Source organism: Anopheles coustani, chromosome 2 (assembly GCF_943734705.1).
Source record: "Anopheles coustani chromosome 2, idAnoCousDA_361_x.2, whole genome shotgun sequence".
In the NCBI taxonomy this organism is placed as follows: domain Eukaryota; kingdom Metazoa; phylum Arthropoda; class Insecta; order Diptera; family Culicidae; genus Anopheles; species Anopheles coustani.
In genome coordinates, this window is record NC_071289.1 from 59,492,438 (window position 1) to 59,512,569 (window position 20,132).

The 20,132-nt window shown below is 43.6% G+C and overlaps 3 protein-coding genes across 3 annotated transcripts; all 3 read right to left on the reverse strand.

Moving 5' to 3' along the window:
• Positions 1 to 1,069: 1,069 nt before the first annotated feature.
• On the reverse strand, positions 1,070 to 1,705 carry LOC131264733 (serine protease ami-like). The gene has a single exon (XM_058267003.1). It carries the CDS (start codon positions 1,703 to 1,705, stop codon positions 1,070 to 1,072), a length of 636 nt encoding a protein of 211 aa, XP_058122986.1.
• Positions 1,706 to 2,889: 1,184 nt separating this feature from the next.
• LOC131264734 (serine protease ami-like) lies at positions 2,890 to 3,621 on the reverse strand. The gene has a single exon (XM_058267004.1). It carries the CDS (start codon positions 3,619 to 3,621, stop codon positions 2,890 to 2,892), a length of 732 nt encoding a protein of 243 aa, XP_058122987.1.
• A 1,560-nt stretch (positions 3,622 to 5,181) lies between these two features.
• LOC131264735 (uncharacterized) lies at positions 5,182 to 5,866 on the reverse strand. Its single transcript, XM_058267005.1, has 2 exons — positions 5,249 to 5,866; positions 5,182 to 5,202 (listed from the first exon to the last, which is right to left on the reverse strand). Exons 1-2 carry the CDS (start codon positions 5,864 to 5,866, stop codon positions 5,182 to 5,184), a joined length of 639 nt encoding a protein of 212 aa, XP_058122988.1.
• Positions 5,867 to 20,132: the final 14,266 nt, after the last annotated feature.

Genomic DNA, 20,132 nt, shown 5'->3' on the forward strand with positions numbered 1-20,132 from the left:
TATCCAATCCTTCAGATCCTGCGCACCTAGTCTTGTGGCAACAAAATCTGTTGGCGAGTCGTTATAATAGTCGCCGACCGAGAACAAGGCGTACAAGAGGTCGTCTGCTACAGCGGGAGCACCGGCATCGTTCCACCACAACACGTATTTCCTATCGTTAGTCGGGGTGACGCAGTATCCGTGCCCTATCGTGATAATCTGTCGGCTTAACTCTTCCCTTAAGCTGTAGACGCAATCGCTATCGGTGCTCAAAAGAAACTGTCCCATTTGTAGCTCTGACGTACCTTGGTCGTTCTGACCGTACGAGACTAATTCGGCTATCAGCTGATCAGGGTTCGTGCTGGCAAGCTTTATCGGCTTCACGGTTGGTCCGTACACGATTGCCTTCCTGAGCTGCAACAGACCAACGTTATTCTCCCAACCAACCCAATCGGGGTGTTTCCAGACTCGTTCTGATTCGTGCCAGTTGTTACTGGTGCTCAGCGAATCTCCGCCGATGACGGCACAGTAGTCACTCTCTCCAGAGGTGTACAACGCACTGGCGGAAGTAACGACCCACTTGGGTGCGAGGATGGCTCCATTGCCAACAACGGAGCGAGAGTGGGCTACGATCGCGACGAAGGGATACTGAGATCTTGATGCTTTGTCCGCACCGAGTATACGCATCTCACCAAGCACCGCCACTACACTCATTATCGTGAGGAGTAAAACCTGAACCAACGCCATAATCAACGTGCTTCGAACACTGATCTGTAAGAGCCCGAATGGTCCGGTTTTTATTCACAATATATTACAACAAAACTATAAGAGCTTCAAAGTCTTTCAAATCCATTAACACAACCATATTAGGTACGGAAAAAAACTTGATACGGTAAATTAAAACGTTTAATTTGTTAATCCGATCTGGCTGTGGTATTCGTTCAGCTCATGGCTTCATGTTTGAAGTAAAGGTGATTGAGAGCCTGCTGCTACCGATATCAAAACTTTCGATGGAACTAAAATCTGTATCGAGCGCCTTGTTTTTTTCACGAGTTTTTATTGAATTCTAGGATCAAATCTCATCTTCAACTCATGAGTTCATCATTGAATGGACCCAATTTCTGATCTCCGGGTCGCTAACTCTTGTTGCCATTAAATCTTTTTCGAGTGTAATGTCAAATAGGCCGTATAGAAGGTTGTCAACTACGATCGCACCACCATTGTCGTCAGATTCGAATCGGTACTCCTTACCATTAAGCGCAGCAAGGCAGTATCCATGACCCGTGCGAATCATATCCTTGCTAAAATATGTACTGAGAATATTCACACACGCATCATCGGAGCTTAGGACGACCTGCGCCTTTTGCATTCTCGTCGAGCCGGAGTTGTTTTCACCGAACGAGATCATCGTACCCACCAGGCCCTGCGGATTCACGGTAGCGATACTGATCGGTTGCACCGCGGCCGTGTACTTGATGGTGCGACTCAGCTGCATCAATCCGATATTATAGGTCCATCCAACCCACTCGGGATGCTTCCATACTCGTTCCGTGTCATACCAACTGCTGGAACTCAAGGTGTCGCCACCGATGACGGCACAAAAAGTCGACTCCGGAAACTGATACAACACGTTGCTAGTCGTAAGAACCCACTTGAATGAGACGATGACCCCGTTGCCGACAACGTAACGTGAATGTGTGACGATCGCCATGAACGGGAAGTCCATTCTCGATGCATCTTCGGCTTCGTATATGCGTAGTTGACCAAGCACCGTTGCAGGCTGCACGCAGGCTAGGGCGAGAAGTAACACTGGAACAAGCTCCATGATAAACAAACTTGTAAGCACTATTGCTCATATCAAGCCATGTTCTGGGTTTTAAATGCTCTACGTGTTGCAAATAGTTGCATTCGCTGCAGTAGTAATTCTGAGGGGATTTGACAAACATTTTACGAAAGGTTGCTCAATTGAATTAATTATAAGGCTCGCTGTGGCTGAGCTGTAGTACGAAATAGTTCTGATCATAAGTCTCGATTGTATTGGCACATGGAAATGTTAACCTGTCTACCAGTATTCCAGTTCAACAATCAAACGAGTTAGAAAATCAACAGGCTTTAACCTGAACATATGCCATATTGAGCAATCCAATGCATTGAAGTCCCACAAGTGAGGGCCGCCACATGCGGCCCGCAAGAACATCGCATCCGGCCCGCGATCCCTTTGAAGCAATACATCAAAAGTTTGGATCTTTGAGTATTAGCTTTTGTTTGAATAGCAAAATTTGTTTTGTTGAATTCAATCAATTGCAAGAGAACTGAACGAACGTCAATTTCAACAATTTCTGTAAGAAAGTGATACACAACTTTGATCCACATCACGCCGATATATTGCGGTTGACAAAAACAAAGATTTCACACAGATTTTCGAGACAAGCGAATAAATAGTGTTCATACAAAACAAACGTCGTGAACTACAAGAGCATTCTAAATAAAATAATAGATGTGGAGCAATAAGTTAGCAGTAGTAATAACGCTCATTTACGTTTTTTTTAATCTTTACCAAAATGCACAGTAGTGTTAAAGAAAATTTATCTTTTGCTGAAAATTGTAAATTTTATAAGAAGTAATATAATATTTAAAAAATTTGAAGGTGTTAAACACGATTGACTGTTTAGATCAAACCACACTGATAAGAACATATTTTCATCAATCCAATCAATTTTACGTTTTGGCCCGCGAACCTATTTTGGGGCGAAATGTGGCCCGCGAGGTCAAACGAGTTTGACACCACTGCCCTAGAGCCTCCTGCTACCGATATTAAAACTCTTGATGGAACTAAAATCTGTATAGAGCGCCTGTTTTCTTTTTACGAGTTTTTATTGAATTCTAGGATCAAATCTCATCTTCAACTAACTAGCTCGTCATTTGATCAACCCAACTTCTCATCTCCGGCTCGGTAACTCTTGTTGCCATTAAATCTTTTTCGTTTGTAATGTCAAATAGAGCGTATAAAAGGTTATCAACTACGATCGCACCGCCATTGTCGTCCGATTCAAATCGGTACTCCTTGCCATTAGGCACAGCAAGGCAGTATCCATGTCCCGAGCGAATGATATTCTGGTTAACATATGTACTGATAATATTCGCACACGCATCATCGGAGCTTAGGACGACCTGCGCCTTTTTCATTCTCGTCGAGCCGGAGTTGTTTTCACCGAACGAGATCATCGTACCCGCCAGGCCCTGCGGATTCACGGAGGCGATACCGATGGGCTGCACCACGGCCGTGTACTTGATGGTGCGACTCAGCTGCATCAATCCGATATTGTAGGTCGATCCATCCCACTCGGGATGCTTCCAGACTCGTACCGTGTCATACCAACTGCTGGAACTCAAGGTGTCGCCACCGATGACGGCACAGAAAGTCGACTCCGGAAACTGATACAACACGTTGCTAGTGGTAAGAACCCACTTGGTTGCGACGATGACCCCGTTGCCGACAACGTCACGTGAATGTGTGACGATCGCCATGAACGGGAAGTCCATTCTCGATGCATCTTCGGCTTCGTATATGCGTAGTTGACCAAGCACCGTTGCAGGCTGCACGCAGGCTAGGGCGAGAAGTAACACTGGAACAAGCTCCATGATAAGCAAACTTGTAAGCACTGTTGCTCATATCAAACCGTTTTCTGGGTTTTAAATGCTCTACGTGTTGCAAATAGTTGCATTCGTTGCAGTAGTAATTCTAAGGGGATTTGACAAACATTTTACGAACGGTAGCTGAATAGAATTGATTATAAAGGCCGATCCACACGCTCCGTTTTGCACAACGTTTTACCTGCGCAGTTCAGAACGTTGCAGGTAAAAGGTTGCGTGTAGACAGGAAAACTGCACAGTTTTGAGCTTGACGGGAGAACTGCACAGTTGCAACGATATCTGAGCAAATTTGCTTTGAAAACTGCGCAAACTTCTTGACTCAACCGGGCTGTACGAATATGTCGATGGATATTTTTGCTAATCACGCGATCTTTGGCAATGTTTCCCGAGGATTTCTAACGCAATTTATTGCTCTTTACCAGCTCAAGCTTTTCTTGTGTTTGGCGTGTAATATCGACGGATTACAGTAACAGGTTGAAAAGGGAGAAGCCTATGACGAATTAGTGGAAAAATACAAGGAAATTAATGCAGCTGCCAATAAGGATACAGTTGTGAAAAAGTCCATCCCCATGTAGGATCAAGTCCCGTCGGTTCTTCTGAGATATTAAAATCTTTTTTTTTTTTCAACAAACCAACAGGCAAAAGTTGGCCACAGGAGAACCTCCTCCATTGCGATATCATCAAAAACTGAGTAAAAGCACAAACAAGGCTGTACCGTCTGGAGGCTCACAATTGCAACGTTTTCATTCCGTCTTAAAACTGCGCAAACCGGAGCGTTTGCGCAAAACGGAGCGTGTGGACCGGCCTTAAGGCTCGCTGTGGTTGAACTGTAGTACGAAATAGTTCTGATAATAAGTCTTTATTGTATAGGCACATGGAAATGTTAACCTGTCTACGAATGCATATTGATGACATTGTTATTCAAATATTTTATTGATACCAGTACTTTGTCTTCGCTTTTCAAATGCATTGTTCAAATCTTTGCATGATTGCTGCATTTACATATCTATATTGGAGAAAGTAGTGGTGCTCATCAAACACGTAATGATAGCTATTCCAAGCACAGGGTATATATTAAAAGAAACGTTTTTGATGAAAAACAAAAAAAGTTAAACACGAAGCTTTTTACCTTGCTTCATTTGAGTAAGCCTTTAGTTTCGTTTATTTTAATGTGTTTGTTATCTAAGTCTATAAACAAATTATATGCCCGAAAAGATGTTAAAAAGAAAGTTTGCTTAACCCCGACAAATTTAATATATTCAGTGAGAAAAATAATACATAATCAGTGTACAATCGTGACATACATAAAGTATGCAACATACATAGAGTAAAAGAAAAACACACCAATAGCGTTATTTGCATTTTTATTAAACACGTTGGATAAGTATGAATGCTACGCATGTTTTATTCTTTTGATTTTTTTACCGTACGGATTGATCGGTTTCATTATCGGTATGACTGTTCTAACATTTCAGACATAAGAATAGTTTCCGAGAAGCATTGACTCGATCCACCCGTAAATTTCTGGAGTCCCAATTTTAGTAGCGATTAAATCTGTTGCCACTCCGTCTGCAAGATTTCCCATCGAAAAAACAGCGTGCACATAGGGAAGTACTATGGCCGGAGCGCCGACATCGTTGTACTCGAAGATTCGATTCCCTTGTAATAATTCATCGATACAGTAGCCTTGTCCACTCAGAATAACCTGTTTGTCGTGTACGTCCGATAGACGTTCGACGCATCTGCTATCGCTAGTCAACTTGAATTTGAACGATTGTAGATGCGTCGTACCTTCACTGTTCTTTCCGAACGAGAGAATCACTGGTCTCATATCTGGTGGGGACGACCGGGGTGTATGCACTATATTTATCGTGGGTCCTAAGACAAGTTCCTTCGCTAGATGCAGTAGTCCGACGTTGTAGAGAGAACCATCAAACTCTGGATGTCTGTAGATTCGTAACGTTCGGTAATATGTCCCTGTTCTCAGTGTGCTTCCACCGATGACGGCACAATACTCCGTATCTGGTCCTTCGTGAAAGGTGCTGGCAGCGGTCAAAACCCACCGAGTCGAGACAATTACGCCGTTTCCGGCTATCTGGCTGTAGAGGGCCACGATCGCCATGAAAGCATATCCTTCTATTGGAGAATCCTTAGCGCCGGAAATCGGAGCACTATCTACCGTCACTGATAACCCACAGCTTATCGCAACAATCAAAAGTAAAAACCTCGCCATCTTAGACCGGATCGTAGAACTTAAACGAGTTTTAGCTTATTGCAGGTGATTATATAGCATTCCCTTATCAGAATAGTTATAAGGGATTTGCTATGGTTTCCCTGTTATCGTTTGTATCGAATGTTCACCACTCTGGTTTTCGTGTTTTTTACTAACAACAATGGCAGCTAAATTTTCCATTCGATAATGTTATTGTTTTCTTGTTATAATATGTACATATATGAAGCAAAACAATATGCTGGTAGATATTAAACCGTTTTTACTACACTCCATTGGACACGATTGCTTTTTCAAGGAGGCTGTATTTGTTGTCATTTGATGGAAACCAGTCCATTCTGCAATAACCAAACATGTTTCGTATAAATAAGACTTACTTAATAATAATTTATTGTGAAGACAATCAAGCAGTTTATAGCAAAATAAAACTGACTGAGGGGGATCGCGACAACCGAGCTGAAGAGCCGATCAGTAAATTTGCCCATGAGCATCGGGTCTCTCCACCTTGATGGCGTGGGTTCGAATCCCAACCGAAACCGGACCCTTTCCTCGACGAGAGGAATGACTATCCACGTACTCAAAGGGAAAAAATCTTGTTAGCCCATAACGGAAACAGGAATGACTATGACGGTCGTTACGCTAAGAAGAAGAAGAAGAAGAAGAAGAAGAAGAAGAAAAAGAAGAAGAAGAAGAAGAAGAACAAGAAGAGGTGGATCTCATATTTCCAACAAACTCCTTACAAAACTATGTGGTTTCTGATTGCTGGTCCCATATTGCATTCGTGTGAAACTCAATGTTCCCTTTTCGATTTGAGACGGTTGTAAGAGCTACCTAGTAATTTATACGGTTGGTTTCAGGTAGCTGGTGTGTGCTGAATAACAAAAAAAAATGGAACCCTTGGATTTAAGAACAGCTGAGCACCACCGATCTATAACCTACCTTTATGATAGGAGCTCTATTCGTAGACATAAATTATCGTATGTGCTTAATTTAGCAAAGAAATGAAAATTATCCAAAGCAACTTAATTTTCTTTTTTAATAACTTATATCAAAGCATTGAGAAACATTTAAGTCAAACTAGTGACTAGTTTGAAATTACTTCGAATTGAACAGTTTTATCGACTCGAAATTTCTGGAATGCCTCAAGCAACATGTTTGCTATCGTTCTGCCGAAAACTGGATTTTTATTTTTATTCTTAGTATTTTTTTACAGCATTTTTCGATTTATATCCCTTAAATCTACAACCGCCTGTCTGGGTAAGCCATACGTTTTGTAGAGGAGTTTACATTTTATCTGTACCATCACAATGATCAATAGGTGCACCCTCGGTTTTTGTTTTCAACATGGCGTTTAAAATTTATATTGAAAACAATCCTAATTTATCTAAGACGCACTATAAAGACTGTTTTGCAACAAGTCAGTGAACAATTAGCAATGGAAGAAATTCGATGACGATCTACAAATATGCAAACTATGTGACATTTTGGACCACGCAGCGGCATCGAAAGCATACTAGGTGAACTTTCATCATTTGTTGCACAAAATAATAAATTATCAACAGCAAGAAAATCATCATGCAACGGGTTGAATTAAACACAAAGGAAACTGTTATTGTGTGAAACAAAACTATCGAATTTATGTATATGGGCTAAGCTTTAAAATGTTAAGGCTTAAATATAAGATGTAACAATGTATGATTAAGGATTTCCTCCAGATATGCCACTGAGTTTACTGAGGAATATGAACATTTCAAAAACGTTAAATTTAATTAAAAAAATATTTCTAATTCTTTGATACTTCAATTTATAAGCAAACATTTGTTAAGGCACCAAGAAGTTACTTCACCAGAAAGTTAAGAAGTACTAGTATAAACAAACACAATTACTTATTGAAAATGTATGGCTTACAGAGTTGGCGATTGTAGATAAAATATATTTGAATGAAAAAAAAACTTACTTATAGATTTTTTTTATATTATTATTCAAATGGGATGTGTTACAAAACATTCTTAAGTATCATCACAGAAAATTTCAACTCACTACGGCATCTAGAACAAAAGATATAAGCTTTGAAGCACAGCAAAAAGTTAACTCCCGTACAAAACGTATGGCGTACCCGGGTAGGCGGTGGTATTTTAGCGTAGATATTTTTGGGTCGTAGACCTGAACACGTTGCCGTCCGGATACACGCATAGGTGTAATGGTATCCGAATGGGTTTGCATCCGATCACATCATTTTGGTGTGCTGTCAACGATGTCACCTAACACCCGCCTCATCCTATTAGATGTAAACGAACATCAAATGCAATGTAAAGAAACTTCACTGGGTACGTTGCTATTCGTACGTAAATTTGAATAAAGAAAGAAAAGGAATGATTAAACAAGGCGACCAGATACGGTGAGAACTGGTGCTAACGCGCCGGGCGTAAAGCGTTGTGATACCGTGAATTGTGCGGACGTCAAAGTGTTAAGGGGAACGGTTTTGGATAAACATATGCACAAATGTCTGAATGTACACACATCAGCTGGCGCTGCCAGATCCTTTCAGGATTGATTCTTTCCATTCAAATATTTTTCATTGGTAAAAATCAATACTCCAAGGATCACAGCACGCTTAATAATCCTATGCGTATGTGGATAGTCAGTCCTCTCGTACAGGGAAGGGTCCGGTCTCGATTGGTATTCAAACCCACGCCATCAAGGTGGTGGGAACCGGCGCTCACGGGCCAATTTGATAACCGTCGTAAACGCTCTGCAGTCGTATCGTAAGCCTACTTTCATTCTATCTAACTAGCTTAATCTATGTGATAGATTACGCTTAGCAACTCTATCTGAATCCGATGAAGTACGTGGATTGAACTGTGAATATCGACAATGATTTTAAGAGTTAAGAGTTTTTCATAATTTACTCAGGAAACTCGTCTGACAAAATGAGCTGACAACAGCAACCGATCCAATGATTCCGATCGAATAGCTAAAAGAACAAACACATTTCCTTCCGTCCTTTTTTGCAGCAATAATCAATAGCGTTGACAGTATCTTCCCCCCGCGGGAGCAGAACAGGAGGACATTTCAAAACACGGATTAATTTGTCGTTATCTGTGACGAACACTTTTGATCCAGCATCTGCTAAGCGCACGGGGGAATGGTGTGAGCGTCTGCCGAGCAGTCGAGATAATCGAAATATCATCGATACCGAACCAATTCGCCAGCATTCCACCTTCGGGTCGTAGCGTTTGACCCAAGTGATAGCGCTGTGCGGCGGGCAAGGAGAGTCAGGAAGTGACAGAGGCGTACGGAAGGAACTTCTGTTATTATCGTTCGAAACCCGTGCCGGAAAGGGCGAAACCGGGGAGTCAGTTGTGTTGGCAGTTTCGGCCCGTCTTCGCATCGGAGTGCGGCTCGGAAAGCGATCCGTCAGCCTCGAGGGCTTTGAGTCCCTTGATTCCCGAGTTGCCTACCTTTTCCTTCTTCTACTCGCGTGCCCTCAGGTCGCCACCGGTGACAGATCAACAGCCCTCGTAATGCGAGCGTCGCTTTCTGGCTGTTTCCGCAAATTTCGGTGGAACATCCTTCCGGCTCAATCAGTTCGTGTGCAAAGGGCGGGCAAGCGAAAGGCAGTAGAGAACGAGAGAGCAAGATCCCGCATCCTCCTGCACCCCTTTCCGTCAACAAACCCGCCCTGTTAGAGGTGAAATGGAGAAATGGCATTGCTGGCGCTCCCCGGAAGCAACGCGAAACCGTGGCCCAACTTCACCAAACGGAAATCCAATTTAATTTTGACATTCTTTCAAATATTGATGAAGCAGCGAAATGTGTTTCATTATTGTGCCAGGCACCAAACCGGGGCCGAGTCTCGGCTAACGCCACCGGATGGGATGAATCTTTTCGGTTTGACGGTTTAATTTTACCGACCGTGGAATGACACGGTCGTTACGGTGACTGATTCACGGTTGGAGCGCGCCGAAGTCGGAAGCGTTTTTTGGGTGACGCATCCGAGAAGAGTCGCATCCAGCCAGGTCTCTGTGCGCTGCTCCAGCCTGCGACGAGCCCAAGGTCGTGATGGAGGTTCTATGCGAGCGCTTCAAACAGCGGCACCGAGCAATGATGAGATAATGAAACTGTGACTGAGTCCCACGGCTAGTCAAAAGGCTGGTATCGTTCGATTTGACAGCAGTGTATTGGCGAGGGACTGGGAACGGAAATTCAAAATCAATTACAGTAACTAAGTACTATCGACGCTTGCACGATTGGCACCGTTATGGTTTGGAAAAGAAAATCGATGATACTCTTGTAGAAAATCACCTGCAAACGAGGATTTAGACTAATCAGCTTCTCGAGTTAACATTTGAATACATTGCTTTGGAATCTTGTTCGAATGCTCTTTAGCCCGATTCGTCAAATTTTAAAAATATTCAAATCGATAGACGGCTACTTTTTAGTGTTCTATCTGTTGGTTATCTTTTTTCGATTTTTTGATTTTTTTGATTTTGATTTTTTGATATACCAGTTCATCATTCCGCTAGGTCTGTGTTACGCAAAACATGGTCGAATTTAAACTAATTTTAACTGTTACTAATTTCAAAATGTTACATTTAAATTCAGAAATAAGTGAAAGACCTACTAAAAACGTTAAGCGACCTACAACACATAGTTTTATATTTTTACGATTACACATGATGCAAGAAATCGTTCTGTGCTTTGTTCCATTGTTCAGTTGGCGAGCATTTCTATGCGTTCTTATTGAAATTACAATGGCTCAAAAGGTTTTGTTACTTTAGATCTTTGAGGTCGATATTTTGATGTTAGTTTTCAGCGCAAACATATTATATTATTTATCAAAGATGGCGTATTTGCTTTTTAGCACCTTCTTTCGGGGTTTAGAAGAAATACTGGTGGTTGTTTGCGATCGAAATATTAAAGTTGAAAATTGTATAGCGACCTTAAACTTCCGCTGTTTGTATTCTAGTGTTAAGGAGGATTTAAAAATTTTGACCGGGAAATACCCTGTTTGGAAATGAAGTTAGCTCGGTTTTTAAGATTAAATCATCAATTTTTCCCTTCATGGAATCTAAAGAATTGACATTAATAAATACATGGGCTTATCAACAGTTGTCTATGGTGACAGGGTGTGGTTTGTTGAACATGAATGAGTTGGTGAAAATAGTTTTCTTTCAATTTTGTGAACCAATGACTTGAAAACTGAAAGCTTTTTCAATTACTTAGACCTAAAAGAGTCTATTTAATACCTAAAGAATATCAATATTGGAAGAACAAAGTTTGCAACTCTCGATACATCACGCAGTGTACACAAAAGAAACTCTGTTTCAATAGCCAGACGTACGTTGCTGAACAAGGAATTCGAATGGGAATGGTTCCTTGTTTTTGTGTGTGATAGTTTATGAGCCGTTTTGTTTATGTTTCTGCAGGAATCAAATTCATCCGAACGTGGTTCGATGCAGAAAAATTCTTCTCCATGCCGTTCTTTCGAATCGGGTGATGAGTTAATCTCGTTCACTTTACAGGATGCGTGCTGAAACCATTTCTTCGAGAGTGCCAATGAAATGGGACACCGTATGCAGCTGTTTAAATACACTTGCCTCCACTGGCCCACCAACCCTCCTATTCCCTCGTGCTCGGTCGATAGGGCACCGTCAAGGGCTGATATCAACGCAAAGACCATTGAGCTCTCATAAGCTCCATTTCGATGGTTCTCGATGGGTCCGGCAGCTGGATGGTAGCGCGTAACTTGAGCCCGGAACCACTTGCCAGTTTTGTTACACTCAGACACACACACACACACACACACACACACACGCGCACACGCAAAGATCACCCTACGAGAGGATGCCAGCCTGAGTCGATTAGCTGAAGAGAGCCTTTCAGCACATTTGCCCGTAGTGCAGACCGGTGCACGACCCTCGAGAGCTCTCGAGGATCTAATGTTTGCCTGCCGGTTTCCTTGCGTTGCTGGCCGAGATACCATCCGTTCGGTCCGAACCAGGCAGTAAGTGGTGTGGGCGCAGCGCCCACTGTGCACTCCTGATTGCATTGCGTTGCATTTGCGGCCGGGTTGTGCTTGCGGGTGTGGGTTTCCTTTCGCTGCGGATACTATTATCATTTTATCGAACAGTTACCAGTAATCCGGGTGGAAGGAAAACGAAACCAATAGCACACACACACACACACGCACGCACGGGAAAAGGCGTCGAAGCTGTGCCAGCGTGGTGGTTGTTTGCGATCGATTTGGCCCTCGGAAGAATGTCGAAATTGGACCAACCGTCGGAATGTCTCCGGTGAATTTCGGAATGCCGAGCCGGCTACGACACGCGGGGGTGTTGCGGTGAGCGGGGGCAATGCAGTAAAACCGAACCGGCACGACATGCAACGGCATGCTTTACAGCCACTTGCGGTTATTTTTCTCGAACCGTGGAAATGCTCCACCGGTGCCGATTTTTACTAGAAAGAATATTTTCCACCCAATTCAAGCACTTGAGGACGTGTCGTGTAGCAAATTATGCATCGCAACGCTGGGAAGGCTTTGGCGCGTTACCGACGATGTGTCCGTTGTTGACCGAGGAAAACGACCCCGCCAGGGCGGTGATTTATGCCCAAGCCCATGCAAGTGGGGCACCATTCGATACCTAATTTTGTCTGCAAAGCGACCGAAGAATGGATCGAAGGAAAATCGGGTAGGTTGAGGCCAACATTGAGCCATTTTGGCGAATTGAAGTAAAATCACGTACTTCAACCAGAACTCCCTCCGCTGCTGCTGCTGCTGACCTTCCGGGCCGTAGGAGTCAGAGATTACCGACCCGGTTTCATGTTGCCCCCATTTCTTGCCACGCTTGTTACCGACATTCCAAAACGGGCCCTGAAGACTCGAGCCGGAGACATTCTGGCAAAGCTGGGGAGTGAAGAAATTTATTACTCCGAAGTACGAAAAGCAATCACGATAAGCTATCGCCGGGCGAACAGGTATTACGCCCGCATACTCTCACCGACCGACACACACACACGCTCGCCGACTCTCGATATCCTTCGGCGAGATTGGCGACAAATGGCGCCGCGTAGGGAGGAAACATAAATCACCGCGTCATCGTCTATCAGCCTAGATCCTGGCTTCACGGGCGTTGGCAAATATGAGTGAGCCTTATCACCGTGTAGCGCCTCAATCTAGGCACTTGTTTTCGGTATCGGTCGTGTCTTTGTGCTGAGGCCACACACTCACCCACGCAAGGAAATTGCCCTCGGCGAACCCCAAACCTTCCGGTGGAAAATTAGAAAACCAATTAAACCGTTAAGCTTCCGACGTAAATGCTAATGCCGTGTAATTCGTTGTGAAACGGCCATCAAATTTGAGACCCCCAGACCAGCTTTCGGGAAACATGGAGATCCACGGGGCTTAAGCGGTGGGCCCACGTTCTGCCGGTATGTGACGGTCGGTTTAAGAACTTTTAATCGTTTCGCATAACTATATTCTTCGCCTTCGTTTCACAAAAGCATCGATAAAAGACAGACATGAAATGTGTGCGAGATAGACAAATTTTATCCGCAATAAACGACGGATGATCTGCCGATCGTCGCAACAAGTTGGGCTGTAAATAAGGGGCTACTGGGCTGGTTTTGAGGGGGAGGGGGCAAAGATAAATATAATAATGCTTAACAGGGGGCCGGAATCATTAAACGCCCATCAACCTGTTGCGTTATCATCTTATCGTGCGACGTACCGCATCAAAGAGCGTCCGTTAAAAACGAACGTCCCCTTTTCGACGCAGTCAAACAATCGTTCCCGGGGACCGGTTCGCGAAGTTCGCGTGGCTTAAAATTCACCTCACGGGCGCGCCTCGGTGGTCTTTAAGATTTGGCCCCCTCACCGCGAAACGAACCACCGGTTGCGCCCCTCGATGGAACCTGAGCGAAATATCCGTCAAGTTTAAAATTGTAGGCACACCGTTGGGGGGAACGCACGGAACACGGGTCGAATATTGTACGCACGTTTGGCACCATCGTGGCCTCGGAAAAACCCGAAACCCTGCAGAACTCTCCCCTCCCCCCCAGCGGGCACCCCCGTTGAGGAAAAATTCAATTCGTCGCAATTTAACGGATGGAACGTGATTGAATGCCATGAAAACTAATTTAATTACGGTAAACTAATTAATGGCTCCGCTTGCCCCGGATCGGGCTTCGCTTTCGAGGGTTTGGCCCGAGGTTTGGGATGTTTTCTTTTCATGCACATCGTTCACTGGTTCGTCCGCTGTACTTGTTGCTTTCTTGCCTTTTACTTTACCCTCAGGCTTGCGGTTTGCGTACGATTTAACCCCAGAAACTGGCTTTACTTTAAACAATTCTAGTACATCGATAAAACACTTCAAAGCACCGAAACCTGTCGAGAACATAACACATGCCATGGCGCATGAAATCAAATTACTCTCCTAACCACCTTGCTTCCCCTCTTAACCCGGTTAGGAAAACGCCAAACGGAAGAGCTGCTTGCGAGGCAATTCGGCACTGCAGCGGCATTATATTGTCGTCCGTCCGGGAAAAGGAAGCGAGAAGAATCTCTTTCTGGTTAACAAAATTTAAATAATGCAGCAAAACTAAGCGGCCAGAATGGAAACCGTCGCCGTAGCAGAATGGTGAAATGGCAGTCGGTAAATGTTCGCCGACAAATGCATAAAGATGGCACTTGCAGCTGGCCGGGGAGCAGCAGCATTTCCGACCAGTCAGCTCGAAAGAGTTTTCTCGCCGGGGGGTTTTTTTTGGCTTTCCCTGGGCATCCATTGCGGGTAAAATGGGCCACTTTTCCCCGCCCCGCCGCTGGAATGCTAATTGATGCAGCTGAAGACGCTTACAGATACGGCATTACGGAGGAAGTAAAGTTTAGTAGCTATGCGTCGCAGCGACAGCAGGGGGCAATTTCGGAAACGTATGGCGCCATAAAAACTCCGACCCCGAGAAGGTGTTTCCCCTTGCCCTTGGGGAGAGGGCGGGGGGAGGTATGTGGAAAAATGGAAATTGTACTGCAGTTTTGGGAAATTAATACGACAGTCCGCGTGCGGATGCTGGCAACGCGCGTTGGCAACGGAAGGAAAATAAAGCAGTAGAAACAATGTTGAAAAAAACTGGCGAAGCAAATAAAAGGCCGCCAGCACAACAAACAATTGGCCCCCGCTGGAACCGGTTCTTCCAGTCGGGCCATTCGAGCGGTAATCGGGCAACATTCGGTGGATGTACCGCTGCCACCCGGCTAGGCGGTTCCCATTATCGCACCACGGGGCGATCATCATTATCGTTAGCATCATTAACAACAGCAGCATCATAAATTCGGCATAATTCACTCCCGACACGGCTCGATGAAGTGACGAGCCGGGATAGTGTTTGTACATGTGCACCTCAAACAATGGGTCTCGGTGAGCGTTGGAAAAATTAAAACAGGATTGAAAAAAACGGCAAACACGCACACACACCGCACCGAAGGCGATCAGTTTTACGGTAAAACGCATGTTTTCCCTAAAGGTTGGAGCATCGGCGTGGAGCGTGCAGCCGTACTTTCCCTCCACGAGGGAAATGTGGTTCACACGTTTACAATCACACGACCAGCACCGTTGGGGACGAAATAATAGTGCCGAACATGTTTGACAACGGCACCGGAGGATGCACAGAGCTCTCTCTTTCTCTCTCCCTCGCCGCTTTTCTGAATAAAGATGACCACAGGTAACGGAACCGAAAATGTACCAGCGCACAATGGGTCATGGTAAAAAAACCAAGGGGGTATTTAAAAATTTTGATTAATTTTGATTAATTTTTCGAAGCTGCATACATTCATGTGACATAATGGTACAATTTAATACGATATTTGAAAAACTATATCCCTCAACGAATAGCGTTGCTTTGAAGTCTTGTTTTCAGTATCTTCTCTCTATCCGATTGATGCGTACCAAGCATTGGGTCATGCAAATACTGGTAATACTTTTACTTAAAAGCCTGTATAACAAAAAACAACGAATTCGGGCTGCCAAACTGTTTAATGATTCTTTTGCTTATGTAGTTAAAAGTTTGTGCACGCGTTTTGATACCCTCTGTTATCCAATATCATAGCTTTTCTAAATTTTCATTTCAGTCGTTTTCGAACAAAAACCAGTTATATTAACGGTTGCAGCTATTCAAACGAGATAATTGTGTTAAGGGGGTCCGCGACAGCCGAGCGGTAGCGTCGGTTAGAAAATCGGCCCATGAGCGCCGAGGCTCAGCACCTCGACGGCAAGGGTTCGAATCCCAACCGAGACCGGACCCTCCCCTGTACGAGAGGACTGACTATCCACGTACAACAGGGAAACAAGTCTCGTAAGCCCTTAACGGGCAGGCATGACCAAGCTGTCGTTACGCCAAGAAGAAGAAGAATTGTGTTAACATCTTTAAATTATATCTTTTCAACATGCTGATAATTTTAAAATTTTGATGTGTTTAACAAAAACCTTTTCAACTTTGACACATCACAACTGGAACATTGAGCGATATTTCAAATTAATAGTAAGATTTTTAATTACTCGACTATTCTACTAACATTTGAAGTAATAACCATTTCTATTCTAACATTTTTTTCTAACAAATAAAGGCCACCTCTTATCCCATTGTGCAGCGTGGGAAATCCCTTTTGGACTTGCTGCTCCATCGCTCGAATCGAAACATTCGTCCTGAGGGTTTCGGATCGAAAAATCGAGGAGGAAAATAAAGTGAGCGACGATAAAATGAAATGGTTTAATCCTTTCTGTTTGGTATCTGTCGTTTTTTTCTCGTTTCTGTGTGGGCAAGGTTGACATTGATGCTATCATCCAAAAACCCGAACAGTGGGAGGATTAATTGGATAGCAGACAACACCCAGACTTCGATTCAGATGGACACCTTCATTTGATAGCAATTTATAAAGTCGCTTTGCGCAGGCCTTTTTTTATTTTAATTTCTGGGGAGAAACATTCGAACGGTACATAATTCATTTCGATTATTCAAAAAGGAAGCCAATTTTTATCGGTCCAATTTTTCCTAATCAATAGCAAGCGAGCAGTGGGCAGTGATAGAAGCTGGTGCAAAAACCAACAAAAAGAAAAGCCACATCTGTCATGGCAAATGACAGCAATTTAACGTCCCGTTTGTCGGTTGACATTTACGTTTGTCACTCAAAATGTTCCACCAAACCTGAAGCCGCAGAGGAATGTTACACTAGAGAAAAAATCACACAAAGTGGGAATAAAATGTATTCGGTTTCTTTTTCAGAACATCAAGCCTGTAAAAGCCATTCACCGATTATCAGTAATCGAGCATTTACATTTCTTTTTTCGTTCCGTCAGAAATGCCATTTCGCTTCGTCAAACGAAAATCAAATCATCGTTCAATTCGGGCTGAGCGCTCTCGACACCAAGTGCAGCAAGTAAACATGGCTTCATCGGTCCATCTGTCCGATCGTGGTTGGTCCATTTCCGATTCCGGTCCCTTTCCCCCGGTTCGTTTCTTCCCCTTCCTTCTGCGTTCGCAACAAATATCAATATATCCTTCCGAACGCATGTTACGCAAAATTGCGCTCAACTTAATGGATGTTTTAATTGATTAATAAATTGTGCTCGGTGCACTTTTCACTCGACGTAACCGGCGGGGCACACAATTTGAGGTTGAAATTTCATTTATTTCGATTTCTGACATTTTCGCGGTTGATGTTCTTTCTTTGTGTTTTCGCACGGTAAATGTTTTTTCATCAAGAGAGTGAATGTTTTGGAAACATGTTGTCGCGGTGGAAAGATAATTCCAATCGCATTGGAAACCGAGTTCCCTTCCCCAACTCTAACGGATGGCATCTGAAGTTTTGGAAAGTAATCGAAATAGAACGGACGCTTTCAATTCTGTCGTTCTACGTATAGGCTTTGCAAGAGAACTGTTTGGGGGAAATATCGAATGACATACTCGGTATTATCTATAAATATGGATGATGATAATGCTGATTCCATTGCAAACCGTTGGCTTACGGCAACTGATGGCAGCCGTCGGTTAAGGATGCCGGTTCCAGATGAAAAGAGATCCCGTTGCGAGGCAGGCGGACTTTATGCTAGTGATTGCAAATGGAATAAAAAATCGTTTTAAAAATCGCCAATTTAAATGACAGCTGAAAAAAAGACTTTGAGGCATTTTTGAGCCCATTTTTGTTCGTGTTCAACTAACATTCGAACGATAAATGGATTCACCCATTCGGGGCCAGGTGAAAAAGGGCCGCGAAGGAGAGGGCAGGCCCTGAAGCACTGAAGGACGCCTGGCTAGGGGTCCCGAATAATAGGATGAATAATAATTTCTGCATTAAAACAATATTTTTCGCCGCTCCACGTGCATTCAAATTTAAATTTATTATTAATCTCATTATAAAACGAAAAATATTTATTCAATTATGTTCGCCTGAGTGTTCCATGATTTATTTAAATGCTCTATCAGCGCACATTTGCATGGGTTGCGTACGCGATTGCGTTGCGTTGCGACCTCCCCGCGCGCACGGAGACACTCATGAACTTTTCAATTGCAGCTGCCGAGTATTCCCCTTAGGAAATGGAAACAGACCAGAGATAAAAAGGGATAACAATTGATAACGTTTGCACTTTTCGACAACTCTTGGCTAGGAAGATTTTATGCATAAAATCACCTTTTGCAAAAGAAAACTCAACTATAGTTAAAATTTAAATGGTTTTTATTAGCAACTACTTCTATTCTAATTTACCAGTATAATTATATGCTCCAAAATGAACCTAAGGAAGGGCCAACAGTAAAATGCACTTTCTCGTACATTAAACCTGACCAACTCAAGAACCTTCTTATTCAATCACGTCTCCATTGAACCACTTCCACGCGCATGTCTCCCGGTATCTTAGATACAAGATAAGCAAGACCCAGCTTCATTACGAGTGTAGGAAAGGAAACCGATAATTAATGAAAAACCCGCCCCCGGAGCTTTCCTCACAAAACCGACAAAAAAGTACCACATTGTAACCTCGTGACCTAAGCAGTTAACTTTCCACTGAGAACTCGCTGGAAACAGTTATCCCTTTACGACAAACGTCCCGGTAAACGGGTGGGAATGTAAGCCGGTTGGCCGTTGCGTCGCAGCCGTTTGCACACTTGCGTCAATAGCCACCGAGCGGGAAAGAAAAGTGGCGACACTTCAGCTACAAAAGGAAAACCCGAAAGCAAAGGCAGGCAAAACGGGTCCTCGCGGCAAATGCCGCTGCTGTTCGGGATCTCTGGATCTTTTTTTTTTTTTTGTGCCAACCACGTACTCCGCCGGATTCCGCCGCACGTCTTGGAGGGTGGAAAAGTTCCCGGTATATAAAATTTAATGTATGTAATTACTTAATTAGATTGCGGGGGATTCGTCGTGTTCATTTCACGAAACAACCCTCGGGGCAAAATAGTGGCTCGCCGTGCCATTGCGGGGACGTGAGCTGCCGGGTGAGCTTGTCCACGTTCCATCGTTGCCGGGTCCTCCACCCGACGGCCGGCAAAGGTGGGAAAGTGCAAACGCCACTGAACGTGGAAATGGGAAGTAAAAAATATGGGTGACGTTTCAAGACGGTTTCTCAAGTTGATCTTTACAACGCCACCGAGCGGGGCGAAAGAAACAAAAATTAATTACGCAACTTGAGACGTGCCGATTTAAGCTGCTTAACTGTTGTGGTTTTTCTTCAGTTCGGGGTAAATAAGCTTGATTCGAAACATTGGTTATAGAACCATGACGCGTCACCACTATTATTTTCTCAAAAAAAAATTACGTTTGCTAGCAAGATTCATGTTCTCTTTATAATGTTGAATTTCTCCATTAAACATTGTCATAACAGATATTAGTTGCCATTATATACCGTTATATCCCTCCAATAAACCTAGAAACAGCAATAATCGTAGAATATCTGCCTTTCAGTAAATTTGTGATCCTCAAAATCGTTTCCGGAAATAATTTTACTACCGCATTTGGCCAGTTCTTAAAATTTATTATTCACGTGAAATACCAAGTTGTTGGATGCCAAACAGTGCAGAAACGATTGACTTCCATGAGTGTGTGTTTGTGTGGGTGGGTGTACTTGGGCGAAACTCATCGATCGCAGTCCGGAGCGGTGTTTTAAGCGGTGCTTAGCGATTGTGGGTCTGTATATCAAATTAATGTCCTTTATTGCATCGTAACTTTCGCATAAACCATAAATGCTGTACCGTGTTTTACAACGGTGAGTCCACATCGAGCTTT

Excerpts from the sequence above, each read along its gene's own strand:
- LOC131264733 (XM_058267003.1), bottom strand. The coding sequence starts at position 1,705 with ATGGACTTCCCGTTCATGGCGATCGTCACACATTCACGTTACGTTGTC.
- LOC131264734 (XM_058267004.1), bottom strand. The coding sequence starts at position 3,621 with ATGGAGCTTGTTCCAGTGTTACTTCTCGCCCTAGCCTGCGTGCAGCCT.
- LOC131264735 (XM_058267005.1), bottom strand. The coding sequence starts at position 5,866 with ATGGCGAGGTTTTTACTTTTGATTGTTGCGATAAGCTGTGGGTTATCA. Across the intron at positions 5,203-5,248 it reads ATGTCGGCGCTCCGGCCATA|ACGGAGTGGCAACAGATTTA; the intron begins GTACTTCCCTAT and ends GAAATCTTGCAG.